This window comes from Phyllostomus discolor, chromosome 13, assembly GCF_004126475.2.
Source record: "Phyllostomus discolor isolate MPI-MPIP mPhyDis1 chromosome 13, mPhyDis1.pri.v3, whole genome shotgun sequence".
Taxonomy (NCBI): Eukaryota; Metazoa; Chordata; class Mammalia; order Chiroptera; family Phyllostomidae; genus Phyllostomus; species Phyllostomus discolor.
Genome location: NC_040915.2, coordinates 52,293,637 through 52,314,171, shown reverse-complemented (window position 1 = coordinate 52,314,171; position 20,535 = coordinate 52,293,637). Strand labels below are relative to the sequence as shown.

The window sequence follows — 20,535 nt, the reverse complement described above, 5'->3', positions numbered from 1 at the left end:
CCATTGGTTCACAGGGGAGCTGGGCGGGGAAACTCATGACGCTCTGATTGGCTGGGCGGAAGGAAGAGGCTTGTAGGCTCGGGGATGGAGTCCCGGAGTGACCTGGACTTGGGAGCTGGGTGCCTGCAGCGGCGGCAGGTGAGAGGCCGGGGTTGCAGGGCCGGGATGTGCGAGCCCGTAGTCGACACTTAAGACGACCCTAAGCCGGGCTCCCGGCGTCTCTGGCTGTCCCCCTAACTCTGAGAATCCATCCTGAGGGGTCGGGACCTCGAATCTGAGAGACGTGATTTTGAGCTTCGGAAAATAGCAGTTGGTTTCCCCCCTCAGCCTCAGTTTCCCCTGCGAAGGAACGGAAATTACGGTAGTACTTAGCCCATAGTGAGGTTCAGGTCTTATTATATCGAGGTAACTAATGCACGTAAAGCCTTGAATAGAGAGTAATTTTGCATTACTTATAAAACTCTAAAAAATGCGTACACCTGTAGACCCAGCCATTCACTTTATAGGACTGTTGGTAGAGATCCTTGCTCCCGGGTGCAGAAAGGGGCATAATAGCTGTTTTCTGCAGCCTTCTTTATGGTTGATGCATTGGAAACGGCTGAATGTCCAGGAAAGAGTTCTTTCTGGTCCGTGACTTCACTTAAATCTCTGCCTTTAGCCCTGGCTGGTGTGGCTCAGGGGACTGAGCACCGGCCTGTGAACCAAAGGGTCGCTGGTTCCATTCCCAGTCAGGGCACATGCCTGGGTTGCAGGCCAGGTCCCCAATGGGGGGCGTGCAAGAGGCAACCACACAGTGATGTTTCTCTCCCTCTCTTTCTCCCTCCCTTCCCCTCTCTAGAAATAAATAAAATCTTTTAAAAAAACCCAAACCCTCTGCCTTTAATAGCAGTAGTAATAAAACCTGGGACCAAAGACAGAGCCAGTAATAAGCAGCTGTCAGTAATCAAGTGATTACGAATTGCCAGACACTGCTAAGTGTTTCCCTGGCATTATTTACTTTAACCTCCCCCAAACTTACTGGGATGAGTACATTTCTTGTCCCCATGTAGCATGCGAGGAAGCTGAGGTTCAAAGTCATTTCAGTGAGTTAGCTGTGATGACATCCCTGGGGAGCAGAAGAGCTGGGGGTTGAACCCAGATCTTTCTGATGTGCCCAGCTAATAGCTGCTGCACTGGAGCTGCCTTTATTGTTATTGTTGTTAGTATGATTATAACGATGAAATTGAACTAGGCATTTTATAAGATCTCTATGATCCGGGAACCATCTGTCCTCTGGCTTGCCCTTTCAGGATTCTCCAGAGCCATGTTGTCACAAGTCCTGCTGGTGTCCGCTCCAGGGAAGGTCATCCTTCACGGAGAACATGCCGTGGTCCATGGAAAGGTAAAAGGCCCCCGAGCCTCCGAGGATCGGGCAGCATTTCTCCCTGATGCTGATCTTAAACGCTGAAAGGAAGCCTTCGGGCTCAGCCTGTTAGTAGAGCAGAGAGGAGGTCAGTTTCTCCCCAGCCAGGCAAGGACCAGACGGGTCTCGTGTCCACCGAAGGCTTCTCTGGCTCACTCAGTGGTAGAGCAAAACGACAACATGCACAGCCCTGCGAGTGGGGGAAGATCACTCAAGCAGCGAGCTTGGGTGGAGAGAAGAGGTTTGAGGGTTGAATTCTGGGGCCACTTCAACAGGCAGAGGTCGGGAAGATGAGCAGGGTTCAGCAAAGGGGTCTGAGATAAGCGTGGTCTCCTGAAACTCTCACAGTTTCCTCTCGGGGTCAGACTTTTATTACCCTGTTTTACCAGTGTGGAAATTGGGGCTCGGGAGAGGGCTGGCCACTGGACCAAGGTCCCATAAACCCTGGTAGAGCAGGGAGTGAACCTAAGTCCGTCTGAACCCAAAGCTCATGCTTTCTCCATCCCTCTTTGTCACTTTTTACGTTCTGTTCTTTGAAAGCATGGTGCTTATGGGGAAGCCATTCCTTGGTGTTGCGAACCTCTGAAGGTTTGCACGGGGAAGGCAAATATAAAGGCAAATATGTAAGTAGATATTAACTCCTAATTGATTGGTGGTGGTTGTGCCCAGGCTCAGCAGGAGGGCGTGTCAGGTTGATCAGCAGTGTCTGCCAAGGGCCTGGGTGGGAGTGGCCTGTGTGGTGCTCTCTCTTCTCAGTGTGGTGACATCATCCCCTTTTCCCTAAGACGGGAGCCATGGTTGTTGCCACCCACCCTCAGGCTCATGGCCTTTGCCCTTTGTTCTACAGGTAGCCCTGGCTGTGGCCTTGAACTTGAGAACATTTCTCCGGCTTCAACCCCACAGCAATGGGAAAGTGGGCCTCAACTTACCAAACGTTGGTGTCAAGAGGGCCTGGGATGTGGCCAGACTTGAGCAGCTGGACACGAGCTTTCTGGGTAAGTGCAGGGAGGAGGAACCAGGGGTGGACAGAGCCTGGGGCCTGAAGGGGGAAGGAAAGAAGAGGCTGGGCAGTTACTCTAAGCTGTTCTGAGGGCGCCAGAGGCCAGCCACTCTGGGGGTGTTTTCTCTCCACACCCCATAACCTTAGCGTCACTAATTTTTTTAAAATTCAAAGCATGAAAGGATGCACTAGCTAGACCTCTGTGGGCTGCTGTGGACAGATCAGCAGGACCTACTGTTGAGGGAAACAGCACAAGTGACACAGCAGCAGGTGCAGCATGATGAGGACTGACACCGGTCAGGTGTCGGTGTGTACGGAAGAGCAGCGGCAGAGGCCGGGAGGATACCCTCCAACTGACAGCGGCGATCCGTTACCTCCAGGGGGGTCCTGAGGTCCAGGAGCGGACCATGTTGTTTTAACAAGGAGAATGTATTGGCACTTTGTATAATTAAAAGTCATGTAAACAAACATAAAACCAGTCACTTAAAAGTAACTTAGGCTTATTATTGGAAAATATAGTCAATACTGGAACATTGCAAGTAAAAAAAAGTCACCTATTATCACCACCCCCCTATGACAACCTTAAGCATTTTGGTGTTAATCCCTCTGGATTATTTTCTGTTGATAGTTAAATTGATTGTGACAGGGAGATAGCTTGTTTTTTAGCTAAAACTGGATCAGGCCACATCAACCCCTCAGAAACTCGCAGGTCTTCCCCTCTTCAGTGTGTCGGGACTGTCTCCTGGGACACTCAGGCCTCCGTGCTGGCTTCTTCGAGCTGCGGGAACGTCACGTCCGCTCATGGGCAGGAGGGGTTTATTTATCTGCAGAGTCACCGCGTGTGTCAGCGCTGGGGCGTGTGTTCGGTCCTCAGTTCGCCGTCTCCTCTCTGGACTGATGCCTAGTTGTAGGGGACAGTCTCTCAGCCAGAGTGGGGCAAGCGAGAATCCTCCGGGAGTTCATCCCGAACGCCTTCTGTCCCCCATCAGAATCAGACCCCAGCAAGCCACGCGGCCGCTCTCAAATACCAGAGGGAGACGGAGTAAGAGATGAAAACCCCTGTTTTCGAGCAACTATTTTCAGTCTCAGTCCTGCCTTGAGAGGCGTGTGTATATTGCAAGGGGCTCCCAGGGTGGCCTCAGGGACCCCTCAGTGAGGAGCCACTATTGGGAGCACACCTCAGAAAGCAGCCACGCAGAGCACCAGAGCCTTCCTCTTCACGGTGCACAGCGCCGCCCAGCCAGGCCGGAAACGTGCCCTGAGACCTGGCTGCTCCTTTTCCGTGTCTGCAGCACAGATGGAAGCAGCCAGGTGTGGGGGGACGCATCTCAGACTGCTTCCGACTCCCTGGGCAGGTCACTGAACACTGTGAGCTCTGGTGCCGGGGAGGGCCTCAGAGAGGATGCAGCAGATCAGAGTTGGGCCTGGGGCCGTGATGCAGAGTGTGGTGTGGACCGGGGGGCTTGTTAGTTGACTCTCCAAGGAGACAAAGGGAATCTGAGCCTTTCTGCTTGGCTGCAAGGATCTGCCACTGTGTTTCCTTCAGCATTCTTCAGCCCCCTCCTAGGAGGAAGAAACACAGCAAGCATGTATTGGGCCTGCACGTGTGCCAGGCACGGAGCGAGGTAGGCCAGCGCTCTTAGAATCCCAGCCTTCCCTGGAAGTGTGTGGGGCTATTCATCCCCATTTTGTGGATGAGAACACTGAGGTTCAGGGGCCGAGTCGCTCAGGTCACACAGCTTGTCGGTGATATGCAAAGGATTCAGACCCAGATCTTCCTACAGTCCGAGGCCCGGGCTCTTAATGAGCGTTTCTTCTCCGTCCCGGAGCTCTGAAGTGCCTGGGGTCTCAGTGACACTGTTGTGGGCCTGGCTGCCTTTAATGTGTAATTAACTCAGTCACTGTGCAGCACTTAATACACACCCCACCCTGAGGTTTCCTGACATAGGCACACCCAGCTCCGTTTCTTGCCCCGAGAGGCCGACTCCCACACAGGGAGTGATTTGTCAAGGTGAGCCTGTGGGACTTGCTCTGACTCGCTCTGCGTGCTCAGCCTCTCCATGCAGGTGCCCCAGCCGCTCGCAGGCACGAGAGGAGAAGCTGCCACGTGGCCTTCCCCTCCTGCCCGAGCAGGCCTCCATATTGTGTGTTCACTGGTTTTATCCCAGTGTCCTGTTCTCACTAATTATGTTTTGAGAGTGGGAAATATTTTGGGAATAATGTAATGCTGCCTTTGGTACTGGTTTTGTGCAGTGGAGGTCAAACCCAGGCCTTCGAGTGAATGAGCTAGCTTTTAGTTTGTGTGTATGTGTGTGTGTGTGTGTGTGTATGTATGTTTTAAAGCTACAGTTAATGAAGCACTTACTATGTGCCGGAAGCTGTGGACCTTACGGATTGTATGGGCCTTATTTTACTTTATTTCATGACAGTCTTGTGCGGAGGTTCTGTTGTTTTCCCTGTGTACCAAGGAGGGAAACCGAGGTGCAGGGAGGTTAAGTCACAGAAAGCCAGGCGGGATCACAGGCAGGACCTAGATCCCGTCTTCCTGCCTCCGAAGCCTGCAGTCCGCTGGCAGGCCTGCCTGGGTGCTCAGGTCGCGAGTCCGCGTCCGCGCGGATTCCGGCCGCTGTGACCGCGTGGCTCTCCGCGTCCTGTGCTCTCTGAAAGCGCCTGAGGCTCTCTGACGTGTCTGTGTGTGCTGGTCTGCTCACGCCACAGAGCAAGAAGACATCGTGGCGCCCACGCCAGAGATGCTGGAGAAGCTGAAGGAGGTGGCAGACTTCCCTGTGGACTGCACCAGCCACGAGCGACCAGCCGTGCTGGCCTTCCTTTTCCTGTACTTGTCCATCTGCCGGAAGCAGAGGTGTGTGCGTGGCCCGGGGAAGGAGTCCGGGTTCGGCTTCCCCCGGAACATGGGTGAGGGTTTCTCCAGTTTTGGCTGCTGGAGAATGCACGTGCCCCCAGCCACCAGCTTGCCCCACCACGTGCCAGGCACCGTGCTGGACACTGCTATGTGGGCTGCTTTTAATGCCCACAGCAACCCTGCGAGAGAGGCCCTGTCCTCATTTTGCACAGGAGAAACTGAGATTCAGAGAGATAAGTCACTTAAGGCCATGCAGCTAGTTAGTAAGTGGCAGAGCTGGGGTTCAACTTAGTTCACTTTCATCCTAATGCTAAATTAAAAAACAACAACAACAAAAAAGAAGAACCCTGGCCAGTGTGGCTCAGTGGATTGAGTGCCAGCCTGAGAAACCAAAGGTCGCTGGTTCGATTCCCAGTCAGGGCACAGGCATGGGTTGCAGGTCAGGTCCCCAGTTGGGGGTGTGCAAGAAGCAGCCACACAGTGATGATTCTCTCCCCCTCTTTCTCCCTCCCTTCCCTTATCTCTCTCTAAAAGTAAATAAAATCTTTTTTTAAAGGAGATTTTTAAAATTTATTTTTAGAGAGAGGGAAAAAGAAGGAGAAGGAGAGAAGCATAAATGTGATCTGCCAGTTGCCTGTCACACACCCCCAGCTGGGGACCTGGCCTGCAACCCAGGCATGTGTCCTGACTGGGAATCGAACCAGTGACTTCAGTTCACAGGCTGGAGCTCAGTCCACTGAGCCACACCAGGCAGGCCGCTCATGCTGACACTCTTAACCCCATACTGCCATCTCTGCCCTCCTCAATTCAGTAGAACCCAACCCGGATTCCATTCCTGGTCGATTGCGTGGCTCCTCCCATACCCTGTCTAGAGGGGCACCCCTGTTCCACAGCCCGCAGGCTCCAGGGGAACACTGTGATTAGTCGGGTGAAACCTGTATCCACAGTGCACCTTATGATGAAATCTGGGTTATGTGCCCTTGGGGGAGCCAGCTCCTAGAGGGTGACAGTCCTGTTGAGGAGGTGTCACGTGGCGATGGGGAGCATGGACTGAGAGTCTGACCCGCATGGGTTCAAATCCCAGCATGGCCACCTAGGGGCTTGCTTGAGGTTCTTACCCATCCTGAGTCTCAATTTTTTCATCTGTAAAATGGGGTGGTAATAGTACCTACCTCGCAGGGTTCTTGGGAGGTTCAAGGAGTTGATGTGTCTAAAGGGCTTGACATAGAGCCTGGCATGTTGCTAGGTAACTGTTGCCCATTATAATAATTACTATTGTATTTTCCTCAGAAAACTATTGGAGGATTAGAAATACTCTGCAGTTGACCCTTGAACAACCTGGGTTGAACTGTGCAGGTCCACTTATACATGGATTTTTTTTTCAAATACACCGTCAGCTCTCAGGTTTCACGTACAGGGATGCGGAGGACAAACCTAATTTATGTGCAGATTTTCAGCTGCGCGGGGTCAGAGCCCCGAACCCTCTCCTTGTCCAATGGTTGACGGCAGATGAAGGGGGCTTGCCTGGGACCTGGCGCGCAGCGAGTTGTCACAATGAGTTTTTCGGTCCAGAACCCTCCTTCGCTTGTGCAGCAGGCGCAGCTTAAGTGGGCACTCGGTGGCCCTGGGTGCCAGGCGTGGTGCCGAGGACACATTGATAAATGTCTCAGCACGTGCTGGCCATTGCCAGATTCTCAGCCTGAAGGGGGTGTGTCCCCTTCCAGAGAAAGAGGGGGCGCCTTTCAGAGGCTCCTGGTGGGGTGGGGTGGCCCCGTGCAGCCTGAAAAGGCAGGGGGAGGCCAACCCCTGTGTGTCCTTCTGGGGGAGCTCCCCAGTGGGAATGTCATCTGAGAAGGGCCCTGCGGGGCGGTGGGAGTCTCCGGGGGAGAGGGGCAGAGCTGCCCCGGGCGGGGGTCGGCCTGTTCTGCGAGCAGGGCCTCGGAAGAGCCTCGCTTGCGTGGGGCGCGGGAAGGAGTTCAGAGGAATGGCTGGGGGTCCGTGAGGCACTTTCAGGGAGCGCCCTGCTGTGTGTGTTTCAGGGCCCTGCCCAGCCTGGACATCACGGTGTGGTCGGAGCTGCCCACCGGGGCCGGCTTGGGCTCCAGTGCCGCCTACTCTGTGTGCCTCGCAGCTGCCCTCCTGACCCTGTGCGAGGAGATTCCAAACCTGCTGAAGGACGGGGAGGCCACCAACAGGTATTCGTGACCCTTCCCCTGCTCGTGTCCTTCCCGTGGCCCCTGTCCTGAGCATGGGTTCTCCCGCCAGGAACTCACTGCCACTCTGGGAGGCGAGAGGTGTCCCGTGGCATTTTACAGAAGCTGAGGGACAGAGAAGCCGAACAGAGAGGCTGTGGCAGCAGAGTGGGATTGGAACCCAGGCATTCTGCGCCCAGAGCCTGAGCTCTTCGCCCCAACCCCTGCCCCTCACCCAGCTGCCTCTCTCGGGTCCCAGGAAGAACCGGAGCCCAGACGTAGAGGGCCCTGGGGTAGATGAGGCATTGGGTCGCCCCTGCCGTGGGCTCACAATGGGTGGGACCGTGGCCAGGCTGCGGCACCCCTTGCCACCTTGGTGTCCTCCCCTGTGGACAGTAATGCCGATGCCGAGGCAGGCAGCACCAGGCCACACCAGCTGGGCATGGGGAATGCGGCAGTGCATCGAGAAAGAAGCACAGGAGGCGTGTCTGTCGGATGAGGGCATCTCTCCCCCTGCAGGGCCTTGACCCGTCTCCGCAGAGGGTGCGTCGTCTCGCTCACTGTGCGTCCATATGAGGCTTGTCAGGACAGGGCCGCCGGTAGACGCGTCTGTGCTTGGGGACTGCGCCCCGAGAAACTGCCTCCGCACGGGGGTGAGGCAGTGTGCCCTGGGCCTCGCCCCAGGATCTGGGGACAAGATCCCAGAAGCCAGTTCTGCAGCTTCTTGTCGAGGCTTATCCCTGGGCCTAGATAGAGTCCCTGTCCCTGGAGTTGGGGGAGTCCTCCTGCTTCAGGGCCTCTGGTGCCAGCCCTGGGGGCCCCGCTGTGCTGTGCTGGGCGGCCTGCTGGCCGCATCGGTCTCTGGGGCAGCCGGCAGAAGAGAAGGCCGCTCAGACAGGGCTGGCTGCCAGGGTGGGCGCAGCTGGCTCTTCCCTCCCAGAGCCGTGCTCACATGCCCTCCGTGCCAGACGCGGTGTGCTGGCCCGTGGCCGCGGAACTCCCCCCTCCCTGAGTCTGGCTTTGAATTGAGGTTTTCTTCCTCTGCCCTGAAAACGCTGTGCCTGTTTGAGTTTCGTCACGGCCAGTAATTCCTCTTCTGAGACAGGGAAGTTAAAATGTAGGTGAATTCAGACTGAGCCAAGATCCCTTTGGTCCTCGAGGCCACGGTGGAGCTGGGGGCTGCTGATGTCTCACCTCCGCCAGCGCCTCCCGGAGTTGCATCAGATGGTTCCCGCGTGCGGGGAGAAGGGGGGCGGGGGCTGGGTAGCAGCGGCTGCCAGTCCCGGGCAAAATCCAGCAGGAAACGAGGTGTGGCACCTGTAGGTGCCAGGAAGTGGTTTTCGGGAATGTCAGTGAGGTTTGCCTGCTACCTCGCCGTTGGCCACAGGCAACCCCTTTTTCTCTCTGGGGCTCTCTTCCCTTATCTGAAAGTCTGGGGCTGCACTGAATGATCCCCGGGGGGACCCTCCAGCCTTGACATTCGGTGGTCCTGTGTAAGTTCGTGATTCCAGACAGAGGCTTCGAGAAAGCTGTCATGATGAGGTGTGAACTGCTGATTATAGCCCCGGTCAGTGGAGGCCTGGCTGCCCTGGGCCCCTGCGTGACACCTGCCCACAGGCCACAGACTGGGAGGTGGCCTGTGTGGGCCGTGTGTCTGTGTATGTGTTGGGGGCTGCGGATGAGGAGAGGGGGGCCCAGAGTCACTCAGCCGGTAGGGGGCAAAGTAAGACTGCGTGCACCCCACACTGGGGCTCTCACCGCCACGCCAGGCAGCAGGGTTTCGGAGGGAAGGGCAGGCAGGGCGTGTGCTTTAGCTGGAGAGGTTCCGAGCGGTTTTTCTTCTTTCAGAGTTCAAGGGCCCAAGCCCCTTTGCCTTTCAGTCCCCACCAAGCCCAGCCCAGGGCCCCTGCCTCTGCTGCCTGCAGACACCCCTGGCCCCCACTCCTCGCCGTGTTAAAGACAAATCTCTGTGTCTCCTTCAGGTGGACAGCAGAGGATTTGGAATTAATTAACAAGTGGGCCTTCCAGGGCGAGAAGGTGATTCACGGGAACCCCTCCGGAGTGGACAACGCCGTCAGCACCTGGGGTAGGTGCTGCCTTGGGCTTGTTTGCTTTACTTTTGTCCTTTTGAACATTCCTGTGGCAACCGTGGATGCCCAGAGCCTGTCGGTTTGGAATGAATACAGTCAGTGGGTTGTGGGGGAAAACAGCATTTTCCTGTTTTGAAGGGAATGGATTTCAGCCTCGCGCCTCCTAGACGCAGATCTCGGGGGCGGGGGGGGGGTGGTGCCAGGAAGCTCCAGCTCCAGTGGAGTCCCCGGGGGTGTCTGAGGTTACAGCTGCAGAGCCACAGCAGTGGCGTCTGCAGACCACGCGACGGAGCTCCCCTGTGGTGAGGGTGGTTGCTTATGGGACCTACACGCAGTCCTGGGCCCCACCTTCACCATGCCGCCTTGCAGCTGTCAGAGCGGAGTGGGGCACCCTACCAGCAGGGGAGTGACCCCGCCGCCTGGGGCCTGGCACGAGCTGCCCGGCAGGGCCTGGGGCGCCTTCGTGCCCTCCTGGGCCTCTGCAGCTGAGCTGAGCTGAGCTGGTAGTTACGGTGTTCAGTCTGTTCCCCGGATGGGGCGAAACTCAAACCCACCCCCCAAACTTGACACCTTCCCCAAGAGGGAAAGATCTGCTTTGCTGACCTGTTGGTTTTTCTCTTTAGGAGGAGCGCTCCGATACCAACAGGGAAAGATTTCATCCTTAAAGAGGTAACTCCGGGTGGAACGGCACCTTGGGCCCTGGCTGTCCAGTGGGGGAGCCCTGTTTCTTTGTTACGTGACACGTGTCCCAGGTGGCCCCGGGCTCTCCCTTCCCCCAGCAGCCCCTGCGGGCCACCACCATGAGAAAGCCCGGCTCTTTAGAGTCAGCTGTTCCGTTGCCAAGAGATCAAAGGGGAAGCCGTGCGTGGCTGTGCCGTTCACCGTCCAGAGCGGCAGCTCGTTTAGTTACTCATTCACTCAGCAAACAGAATTGATACCTTCCGTGACCCTGATGACACTGCTGGGAACGAGGATAGAAAGATGAATCTGGGACACGGTTTGGGCTGGCGGGGACAGACACGCGCACAAGAGCCGCCCCAAGACGACGCGAGAGTTGCCGCAGTGCAGGGGCAGCCAGGGCGGGAGCGAGAGGGAAGCTCGTGAGGAGCTTAGCGCAGAGGTGGCATTTGGCAACCTAGGGCCTGTTTCGTGTGTCTCTTTCTACCCTTCTCCTGAAGTGGCCAAATTACAAGCACGCACGTTAGATTTCTGAGTCCTGTGTTCTGCCTGCGCTCAGTGGCAGCGTCCGGTGCCGGCAGTGCAATTTGGGGCACGCCGGAGCCAGTGATGTGTGGCTGTTCCCTGAGCCCTGAAGGTCGCATGGGGTGTTAGTTCCCAGGCACGTGGCTGCCCCGGTGGGCCTTTTCACGGCCGTGAGGGTCCCAGGGCTGTGCTCTTTGTAGACGGGCAGCAGGTCCTGGACCCCTGCCCTTGCCAGCTGGGCCACTCCGTTAGTGGCACAATGGCCTGGGGTGACAAGGGGCAGCTCTCCTGCACCTCTGGGATCTACCTGTTAAGCCGTGTTGGCCTCCAGGAGCCAAGCCTGCCTTCCTGAGACGCTGCACTGGGGTTTCTGCACCTCATACTGTTGGCATTGTGGGCTGGATAGGTCTCTTTTCTCCTTCCCCCGAGGGCACGCTCACTGACTTTAGCAAGAGAAGGGAAGGAGGAGAGAGAGAGAGAGAGAGAGAGAAACTTCGATTGGTTGCATCTCACACTTGCCCTGACCAGGGACCCTAGGCATGTGCCCTGGCCAGAAATCAAGCCTGCAACCCACACATGCCCCCTGACTGGCAGTCGAATCCATGACCTTTCAGTTTACGGGACGATGCTCCAACCCACTGAGCTGCACTGGCCGGGGCTGAATAATCCTTCACAGCGGAGCTGCCCTGTGCAGCGTAGGAGGCTGAGCAGCAACCCGGGCTCTACCCACTCGATGCCAGTAGCCCCTCCCCCATCTCCCAGTGGTGACAACCAAGAACATTTCCTGACATTGCCACACATCCCCTGGAGGGGGACACCCCCCTAGTGACCGCCTCTGCTCTATCTACACTGAGGAGGCAGCGCAGCCATTCAGGAGCAGGGACAGCTTGCACTGGCTGCCTGTGGGATCATGGCAGTGGGGCCTCTGGCTGGCCGGCCAGCTCTGCCCAGTCTGCTGAGTCCACGTGCAGTGAGAGCAGGGTGGCGGGGGGACGCAGAGGCGTCTGGGCCCCGCTTCCCCCTTCAGGGCTCGCGGTCTGCTGTGGGTGACAGTGCACAGAGGAGGCAGCCTCGTCCGTGATCATTAGAACGAAGGCGGCCAGAGGGCTCCCGTCTGCTGTGGGTGACAGCGAGGGACGAGGCAAGTCAGGCCAAGGGCTTGGGGTCCTTCGTGGAGGCAGTGGCGTTGCATTCCCCCAGCGTTTCTGCCCCAGGGAGGGAAAACCAATTAAGAGTGAGTCTGTTCAGGCGCACAGCCTCCTGGGGGAAACAGGAGGTGAGGGGTGGAGTGTGTCCAAGGCAGGGGGGAGGCCCCGGCGTGCTCAGGGCCAGCTGGCGGTGGTGAGGTGGATGAGGCCCAGGCAGAAGTCCCCTTCTGCCCCTTGCTGCCAGGTGCCCTTGGCTGGGTCGTGTCTCCCGAGGCCTTCGCCACCTCATTCATACAGTGGGTCCTGAGTGGGACATCAGGAACAGTGTCTGTGAAGTCCTTAGCTTCTTCCTGACCAAAGGCATGCGTTCGCTCCACACGTTTCTATGGAGCCACTCCTGCGCCAGGTGCTGGGCCCTGGGCAGGAATGAAAGGTCCTGCCTTCAGGGAACGCACGTTTCGCGGGAGGACACAGCCTACAGAGAGATGGCTCTTCAAGAGCACATCGGGCAGTCCTACGAGCCTTCGGGAAGCAGAGAGCAGGGCAAGGGGCTCGAGGTGAAGGAGGGAGCTAGTGGACAGGGTGCTGGGGGGGGTGGGCGTCTGATGAGATGAGCTCTGAGCAGATACCCGGATGGAGTAGATGCAAGTGTGAGTCGGGGGCTCTCAAGGATGGGGAGGGTCTCTGGCGGGGGACTCGAGAGTGCAGAGGCCCTGCAGCAGGACGGAGTGTGCCTGGGGCGCTGAGCAGCACCCCGGGGACCAGCGTGGCTGCACGGAGTGAGCGGCCAGGGAAGGACGAGGCCAGATGAGGTGGGGAGGCAGCCAGGCCAGGGACGTGTATCGCTGCCCCGTGTAGCCCCAGGTGTGGTCACAGATTCCATGGGAGCCCTGAGTTTTGGGGGGCTGGCAGGAGACCATTTACAGAGAGAGGGCTTACCTAAGAAAGATGAAGGGCCGTCCCTGAACTCCTCCCTCCCCGACGGGTGGGGCCTCAGCAAACCGGCCTTCGCCGCTGGCCGTGGAGCGCCGTGGAGAGCAGATGGCCGACTCTCCGGGCAGCAGAGGGGCCGGGCCACACCAGCCCCGCCGACGGCTGACAGGGAGCGCTTCGCACCAAACCACGCATGGCCCTTCTCTGTGTAAAAAAAAAAAAAAATGCATTGTTTGCGAAGTGGATCAAGATTCGGCTTCCCAGAATGCTGCCCCTGTGAGGAACGGCTTGTCTTTAAAGGGAAGAGAAAAGCCAAATAGAATGTTCGTCTTTTGTAAAGTTAAAAAAAATAAATAGAAGAGCCAGCCTCCAAGGCTGAGAATCGATACCAATTTCATGGGCTTGTGGGCGGTGAGACCCAGCAGGTCTCTGGCAGCCTTCTCCAGCCCTATTGGATTTTTATGGTCTCGAGCTGTGAGAAGAAAAGTGAATAAAGGTGTCAAGGGGTCTGCCCGTCTGCAGCTGCCTCGGCCGGAGCACGTCCAGGTTCTCGGCCTGCCGTCCCTGGGCAGCCGCACTCGAAAAGGCAGGTTAGGGTGACAAGCAGTGGGCGCTCGGGTCCCCAGAGACAGCTCACCACAAGGACAGTTGGGGCTGTGGCTTTAGGAGGAATTAGCTCAGAGGGCAGGCGGGGACAACAGGGTCGTGCTGGAGAGCCAGCTCACTGGGGCCTCCTTTACTTGGGGCGGCTGATGCCCCGCAGCACACCCGGTTTTGGAGCCAGGCTCAGGTGGGCTTCTTGGGCCTGAACCGCCGCCTCCTCCAGCCTATGCACTCTCGCATCCCCGTGTTGACTGGACCAGCTAACTGGGCGCCTTCCCTCCCTGCCCGCCCTCTGTGCAACCCGCCCAGGACCCGTCGCTTTTTCTGTCTAAAGCCCCAGCACCCTCCGCCCCAGCCCCCTGGCGCGGCTCATGTGACAGAACCGGTGGTCTCCACTGTGGAGACTCTGAACTTCCGACTCCGTGACTGTGCCACGCTCTGCCACCTCCGGGCTGGGCTCAGCCCGCATGCGTGCCTGTATAGGTGCCCAGTCAAAGTTGAATGGATGAACGAGTGAGGGATGAGCCAGGGGAGGTGTCTGTCTGTCCCCGGGCTGAAGCGGAGGCACATTGGCCCGGGCGTTGGGAGCTTGTGCTCCCTGCTGTGGGTGTCACCTGCCCGGGCCTCTGCCTCCTCCTCAGTGAGGGGCGAGGGGGGAGCCCAGCAGTGCCCCCAGCCCCGACCCAGCCCCTCCATCCTGAGCTCACTGTGGACCCTCTTTACCCTGCAGGCCGCCAGCTCTGAAGATCCTGTTGACCAACACCAAAGTCCCTCGCAGCACCAAGGCGCTCGTGCTCAGTGTCAAGAACAGACTGCTCAAGGTGCGTCTGGTCCCCCCATGGGCAGGGGTCCAGTAGGGCCTCAGCAGCCGTGTGTATGTGTCGGGACTCTCCCTCTGCCTCTGCCTCGTGGGTTAATGGAGGGGTGGGATGGGGCGATGGGGACCTGGGGTGGCAGTTGTGGCGGAACAGGAAGAGCTGCTGGTTCACACTCCAGCCTGGGGGTGGGCAGGGGTCACCCATCCTGCTGGCTTTGCCACGAGAATCCCCCGAGTACACAGGGCACCTGGGCAAGGCAGAGACCAGGCCAGCAGGGGGGAGGAGTCCTCAGAGGGTGGGTGTGGGCAGTGGGGACGCCACCTCCTTCCGCCCCATTGCCGGGGCAGCCGTCCAGTGCCTGCCGACTCCTGCGCCTCACAGGCGGTTGCTTCCTTTCTCTGCAGTTCCCGGAGATCGTGGGCCCCCTCCTGACCTCCATCGACGCCATTTCCCTGGAGTGCGAGCGGGTGCTGGGAGAGATGGCGGCGGCGGCCCCAGCCCCAGAGCACTACCTCGTGCTGGAAGTGAGTGCCCGCCTGTGGGATCCGGGGCCGCTCGCCCACACCGCTGTCTTGGGCAGGGGCTCCCCAGTCTGACCGCGCTCGGAACCCCCAGGGGCCAGGCCTGGGCCCGGGGTCCCGTGCAGCCGTGCAGCGCCAGCAAGCGTGCCTCGTGTTCGACCTCCTCCCTGGTGGCTGGAGCAATGAAGTGAGGGGACTCACAGGAAATGCTGAGGGCGGTGCCTGGTGCGGGCTGAACGCGATGGGCCAGGTTTACGTGAGGAGCACCAGGACTTTTCTGAGCAGTCTGTGGGTCCAGGAGAGAGTTTTTCCCTGGCTGTCTCTTTCCTGCTGTTGCTGTAACTGCCTTGGTTCATTCAGTTACTCATTATCACCCACGTGCTTTGGATCAGATGTAGTCTAACATTGTTCTTTGGTCATTGTTACCCCATCCCCACGGCCTTTTGCATAATCCCAGTGTAGAGGTTAAGACCTCGTGCTTTGGATTTAATCAGGCTCGGGTCTGAAGCCCGGCCCCACCCCCTGGCGTGTCTGGAGAATGCAGTGAGTTTTCATGGGTGACGCACAAGGACAATGCCGGATGAGCCACCAGCTCAGTAAGCCGGGGGGCCAGGGCTCATCCTCAGACACGGTCCATCTGGCCTGGTGTATGCAGGCCGGCATTAAAAACCCATCTGGCTCCCCTTGAAGAATCACAGGATCAGACAGCCCCAGCTGATGTGGTTAGAGGCGCAGAAGGGGTCCCCTGTGGTGTCCATTTCTCCGCAGTCCCCACCACTCCCTAAGTTTGCCCGCAGCCACTATAGTCTTTGCCTGGTGCCTGCCTATCCTACTCTGAGCACTAGAGTCTACAGCCCCTGTGATGAATGGAAGCTGCTACTCCCTAAGTCTTTTCACAGACGATTTCTCATTTGATCCCTATAGCACCTTGCCTGTGAAGTGGGTACATTGCCCCATTTCACAGGTATAAAAACTGAGGCCTGAAGGGAGCACCTTCCTCCGAGGCTTTCCAGCTAGCAAGTGGCTGAGCCTGGGGTCACACTGACTTCTTTCTTTAGTCAATAGATCTTTAATGAGCACCTACTCTGTGCCAGGCACAAGGACTCCACCTGCCTCCTGTGCTCTTGCCCTCATTTCCCGAGCCTCTGCCCGGCTGGCTCTCAATTCCTTTCACGTAGGAAGGAGGGAACACAGCCCTCCGGAGTGGGAAATTAATAATGATAGAGTACTGCCTAAAATACACCCCGCCGAGCCCCTGGAGAATGCCCCAGCGCAGCACGGCGCGTTGATTATACACTGTGTGTATTTTTGGCTGTGGCAGCCGCTGAAATGTGTAGCTCGGCTCCCGGACAGCTTTGCGCTCAAACCAGCGAGCTGTTCTCCTGTGTCACAACCTGTCATGCAGTCCTTGACAGATTTTGGATCAGAATGTGACAGGTGCCTGGAACCTGCCTCAGCAACATGACGCCTGGAGCCCAGGCACAGAGAGGGGCCCCCGGAAGTTTTCCCTCTCTCTTCCAGCCCTCGGGCCCGGTGCAAGGCACCTGCGGCTGCCACCCAGCCATCATGCCCGTCTGCTGCTCTGTCAGAAGTGCTGGGGCCTGGGAGGGGGCCTGGCGGCGGCGGTGGAACTGACCTCGCCCTGCCGGACAGCGCTGGGCAGGAGAGCCAGGTGGGTCTCCACAGCCGGCGCCCAGTACCCTGGAGCAGAGCTGCATGCCCAGGCCACAGGCTGCGAGTGGGCGGCAGCTGGACCACGAGGGCCCTCGCCCAGGCAGGGAAAGCACGAGCTCTGTGTGTCAGGCAGCCCTGGCTTCCAGGGCCAGCTCAGTGCCTTCCTAGCTCAGTGACCCCAGGCAAGTCACCATCTTCTCTGGGCCTCAGTTTGCCCCTTCGGACAATGGGGGTGATGGTGCTGTAACCGTAAAAGTACCAATGGCTGCTGGTGTTTGCTGAGCACTGACCTCGGGCCAGGTGTCGCCTGGAAGTCTCACCTCCTTTCCTCCCCATGGCAACGAGGCAGCTCCTCTTCCCACCCTGTTGCAGGAGGGAAACCGGGGCTCAGGGTGACAGGCCTCCCCCAAGCACACACGGCCACAAAGTGGCAGAGCGGACACTCAGACCCAGGCCCGCCCGACCGCAGCTGCCATGCTGTGACTCCTGACAGCAGGGAACCAGCCAGTGCTCATTCGGGGAGCCCAGCACCCGGCACGGAGCCCAGCGCACCGTGTTTGTCGAACACTTTGGAGTGAAGGGGACATAATAGGGGCTGCCCTGGCTGTGGGGGCTGCGGGCTTTGTTATTTCCTCAGCCCGCACCTCCTTTGATCCTCACAGAGAAGGAGTTTTAGCGTGCATAATCCAAGAAAGCGGGACTGTTTCCCCCACTTGTGCAAGGCCTGTAGGAAGTGCCAACCAGGTTTTGTTGTGAATATCGGTATCTGAGGCAGCTGCAGGGTGGCAAACTACTTGGGGCTTTTGTAAATGACAGAAATCCATCTCAACCAGGTTTTAGCAGAAGAGGAGTTTTTATTGGTTTATGACTGAGAGCACCAGCAAGAGCAGCTTCAGGCATAGCTGGATCCAGGGGCCAAACAACCTGGTTGGAAATCTGTCTTCCATGTAATCTCTGACCGTGTGCAGGGTGGGTAACTTTGGTGGCCTGCCTCTGAAATCAGCCAGTTTTAGCAGGTCCGGTGGAAAGAGGCAGAGGAAACCTTGGGAAGACCAAAGTGTCCATGGCCAGGCCTGGGACATGCTCCCTACTAGCTCCATCCCAGCCCCAGGGGGAGTCCTGTAGGAAGGAGAGGCTCCTCTACCAGCAGAGGGGGACTGTGTGCTGGGCCGGCAAAGCCACGTGGCCCAATGGGAACAGACTGAATCTTCTCCTTCTCCTGCAGGAGCTCATCGATATGAACCAGCACCATCTGAATGCCCTCGGTGCGGGCCACAGCTCACTGGACCAGCTTTGCCAGGTGACCATGGCCCACGGACTGCACAGCAAACTCACTGGCGCCGGTGGCGGTGGCTGTGGCATCACACTCCTCAGGCCAGGTACTGGGGGTAGGCAGGGTTGCCAGCTGGGCTCACACAAAGGTTCTACCTGGGCATTTCCCTTGGGAGGAGGAAGAGGTCTATAAACAAATCTCACCTCTGCTGTGTGGCCTTTGGCAAGTTAATTAACCTCTCTGGGCCTTTGTTTTCATATTGGTCAACTAAGGATGCTAACATCTAATTTGTAAGATTCCAGGAAAGAATGCATTTAGAGAGCCTGGCACAGGGCCGGGCTCACGTTGTGATGGCTGTTTCTCCCACCTTCTGACCTGTCAAGCCTCCCACAAGCTTGAGAAATAACCAGGACATGGTCACCACCCGTGTCAGCCTTACACCCACATGCGCCCCACCCCCCCATCACCTCTGGACGTGGCTGTTATGGCGATGACCTTGCTACAAACAAGGGGGTTTCCTTCCCTCTAGTCTTTGGGGAAAGAGCAAGGCAAGCACTGGGCTTACGGAAGCCCTCCCCGTGCTGGTGAGCAGGCTGGCCGGGGCTCCTGCTGCTGCTCAGTCACCCGCACACCGCGCTGCTCTCAGGACCCGGAACCGAATGCTCCTGCCCGCCTCCGTGTCCGTCTGTGCCCTTCGCCAGCTCCCGGTGGCCTCCCCTACTGTGTCTCCTCCTTCCTTTCTTTTCCCTCGTCTTGCCCGCTTTGCTTTGTAGGAAGCCTGCAGTCACCCTCAGTGGGACTCCCAGGCCTCAGCAGGCCACCACGTCCCAACCAGCAGACCTTGCCTGGCGGTTCCTTGTTCAGGGTCGGTGATGGTGGGAGGGAATATTTCCTGAGCCTGGATGGTACCAGGCACCGTGCCAGGCACTTTACCTGCATTATCCCGTGGAAGCCTCACGGGGACCCCTTGAGGACCAGGTGTTATTAGCACCCTTAGCAGACGAGGAGACAGAGGCTCAGGGCGGATCATGTCTGACATGACCAGGCCAGGCCTATGTGCTTCGAAAGCCCACCGTTGTCTCGGATGGGGCAGACCTTCTCCCAGCAGGCACACAGTCGTTTCAGAGGTGACCAGCTGCTTCCCCCCTCCCCCTCAGATCTGGAGGAGCTGGAGGTGGAGGCCACGAAGCAGGCGCTGATCGGCTGTGGGTTCGACTGCTGGGAAACCAGCATCGGTGCGCCTGGCATCTCCATCCACTCGGCTGCCTCCCTGGACACCACCGTCCAGCGAGGCCTGGATGGCCTCTGAGAGGAGCCCGTGCTGCCGCAGCCCCACCAAGGAGCCCCTTCCTGGACTGTTCTGGGGGCTGGAGTTGGCCTCTGTGCCGGCCAGTGGGCACCCAGCTCCTGACACCGACAGAGGCCTCCAGCCCTCTATGATGTCGCTTCCGCTGGCTGTGCCTCTGCGGTCCTGCCAGTGGGACCTGAACCAGCAGTGGACCGGGCTGCCCAGGAGATGTGGTCCGTGTTCTGCGTTCCCACGAGCCGGCTGGTCGGCGGGGCTGTGCACGGCCCTCTGAGGCCGCTGGCCCGTGACGTGAGGTGCTCTTTCTGGCTCTCCCGGAGGCTCCCCCAGACCCTTCTGCTTCGGGCCTCTGCCCTCACCTCGAGCTCCCTGGCCGACCTGGCAGAGCGCTCAGATGCAGAGGTCTGGCTGCTGGAGCCGCGTGCCTTGCCCCTCTTCCACCTCTGCACGCCTGCCTGACCCCTGGCAGGGTGACCCTCGTCTCCTCCCTCCTTTCACACCTTCGGTCTTTTTAGACCTTCAGCGCTTGGTGAGGCCTGCTCCTCCCTCCGGCTGGACTGTGGGCTCCCCTAGGGAGCGTCCAGGTGGTGGTCTTTGCCTTCTGCCCTGCAGCCCGAGGGTTGACCAACGGCAGGGTCATTGTGCAGTTTCTTCCCGTCTGTGCCCGAGGGGTTTGCAGAAAAGATGGCAAAGGTGGAATAAAAAGGTTCTGAGTAAACAGCGCTTCACCGTGTGTCTGGAAGGAAGGATGAGGCTCCAGTAGCCTCCAGCCCACCCACAGCTGCCTCCCCTGTTCCCCTCCTCTCCAGGCACTTTCTCGGGGGCGCTCTCCAGGAGCTGAAGGAGGAAGGGCTCTGGGCCACCTGGTTGGGTGTCTGGGGGGGCAGGGTGGTCGGACAGGGGTTGGACACCAGGACATTGGAAGCTCTGTCTACTGGCACAGCTCCTGTGTGCTTTTCCAAAACGGGGAAGTTGAAGCTTCCTAGCTCCCAGAATCACGAGCACCCACTGATTCACAGACTTTTGTAAGTGTTGGAAACAGACCTGCTGTAGGTCCTGGAATATTCCTTTCTTTCTGAAATTACCTGGGTGGGGCTTACAGCCCAGTGCCCGGCACCTACCTGGCAGGATTTGAACTTTATAATACCAGTCAAGGCTCTTTCTGGAATGGCAGAGTCCATCAAAACCCCATGTAGCTAGCACATCGCCACCAGAGAAGCTCCAGGAGTCCCAGACCTGAGAGAGAGACTCTCCGCAGGAAAGGGGCCTAGGGCAAGAAGCGGGGGTCTATCACAGGGGTTTCAGGGTTTGGTGAAAATGGCTCAGTGTGCTTCTGCCCTCAGCCACTAGGGGGCAGCTGGCACCTTTTCCCAGCGTTTGCACAGGGGGTGAGTGAGCTGGCCTGAAAGCAGAATCTGAGCTTCCCTTCCCCACCCCCCATGCCAGGCTTCTGCGGGCTCTGCCAGGAATGTAAGGGTGATAGGAAGGATACCTGCCCCAGCTTAACTT

General features: G+C 58.2%; 1 protein-coding gene across 1 annotated transcript; it reads left to right on the top strand.

Annotated features, from left to right (window-relative positions):
- The first annotated feature begins 30 nt into the window (after window positions 1-30).
- On the top strand, window positions 31-19,744 carry MVK (mevalonate kinase). The gene is made up of 11 exons (XM_028527999.2): window positions 31-138; window positions 1,290-1,381; window positions 2,250-2,397; window positions 5,121-5,265; window positions 7,305-7,460; window positions 9,440-9,543; window positions 10,171-10,216; window positions 14,165-14,255; window positions 14,657-14,776; window positions 17,673-17,826; window positions 18,878-19,744. The coding sequence occupies exons 2-11, from the start codon at window positions 1,304-1,306 to the stop codon at window positions 19,027-19,029; spliced, it is 1,194 nt and encodes a 397-aa protein (XP_028383800.1). The 5' UTR covers window positions 31-138; window positions 1,290-1,303; the 3' UTR covers window positions 19,030-19,744.
- The last annotated feature ends 791 nt before the right edge of the window (window positions 19,745-20,535 follow it).

What these genes read in the sequence shown, in the direction of transcription:
- MVK (XM_028527999.2), top strand. Translation starts at nt 1,304, where the DNA reads ATGTTGTCACAAGTCCTGCTGGTGTCCGCTCCAGGGAAGGTCATCCTT. An exon ending in TCAAGAACAGACTGCTCAAG is followed by an intron (nt 14,256 to 14,656) that starts GTGCGTCTGGTC and finishes CTTTCTCTGCAG; the next exon opens with TTCCCGGAGATCGTGGGCCC. An exon ending in AGCACTACCTCGTGCTGGAA is followed by an intron (nt 14,777 to 17,672) that starts GTGAGTGCCCGC and finishes CTTCTCCTGCAG; the next exon opens with GAGCTCATCGATATGAACCA.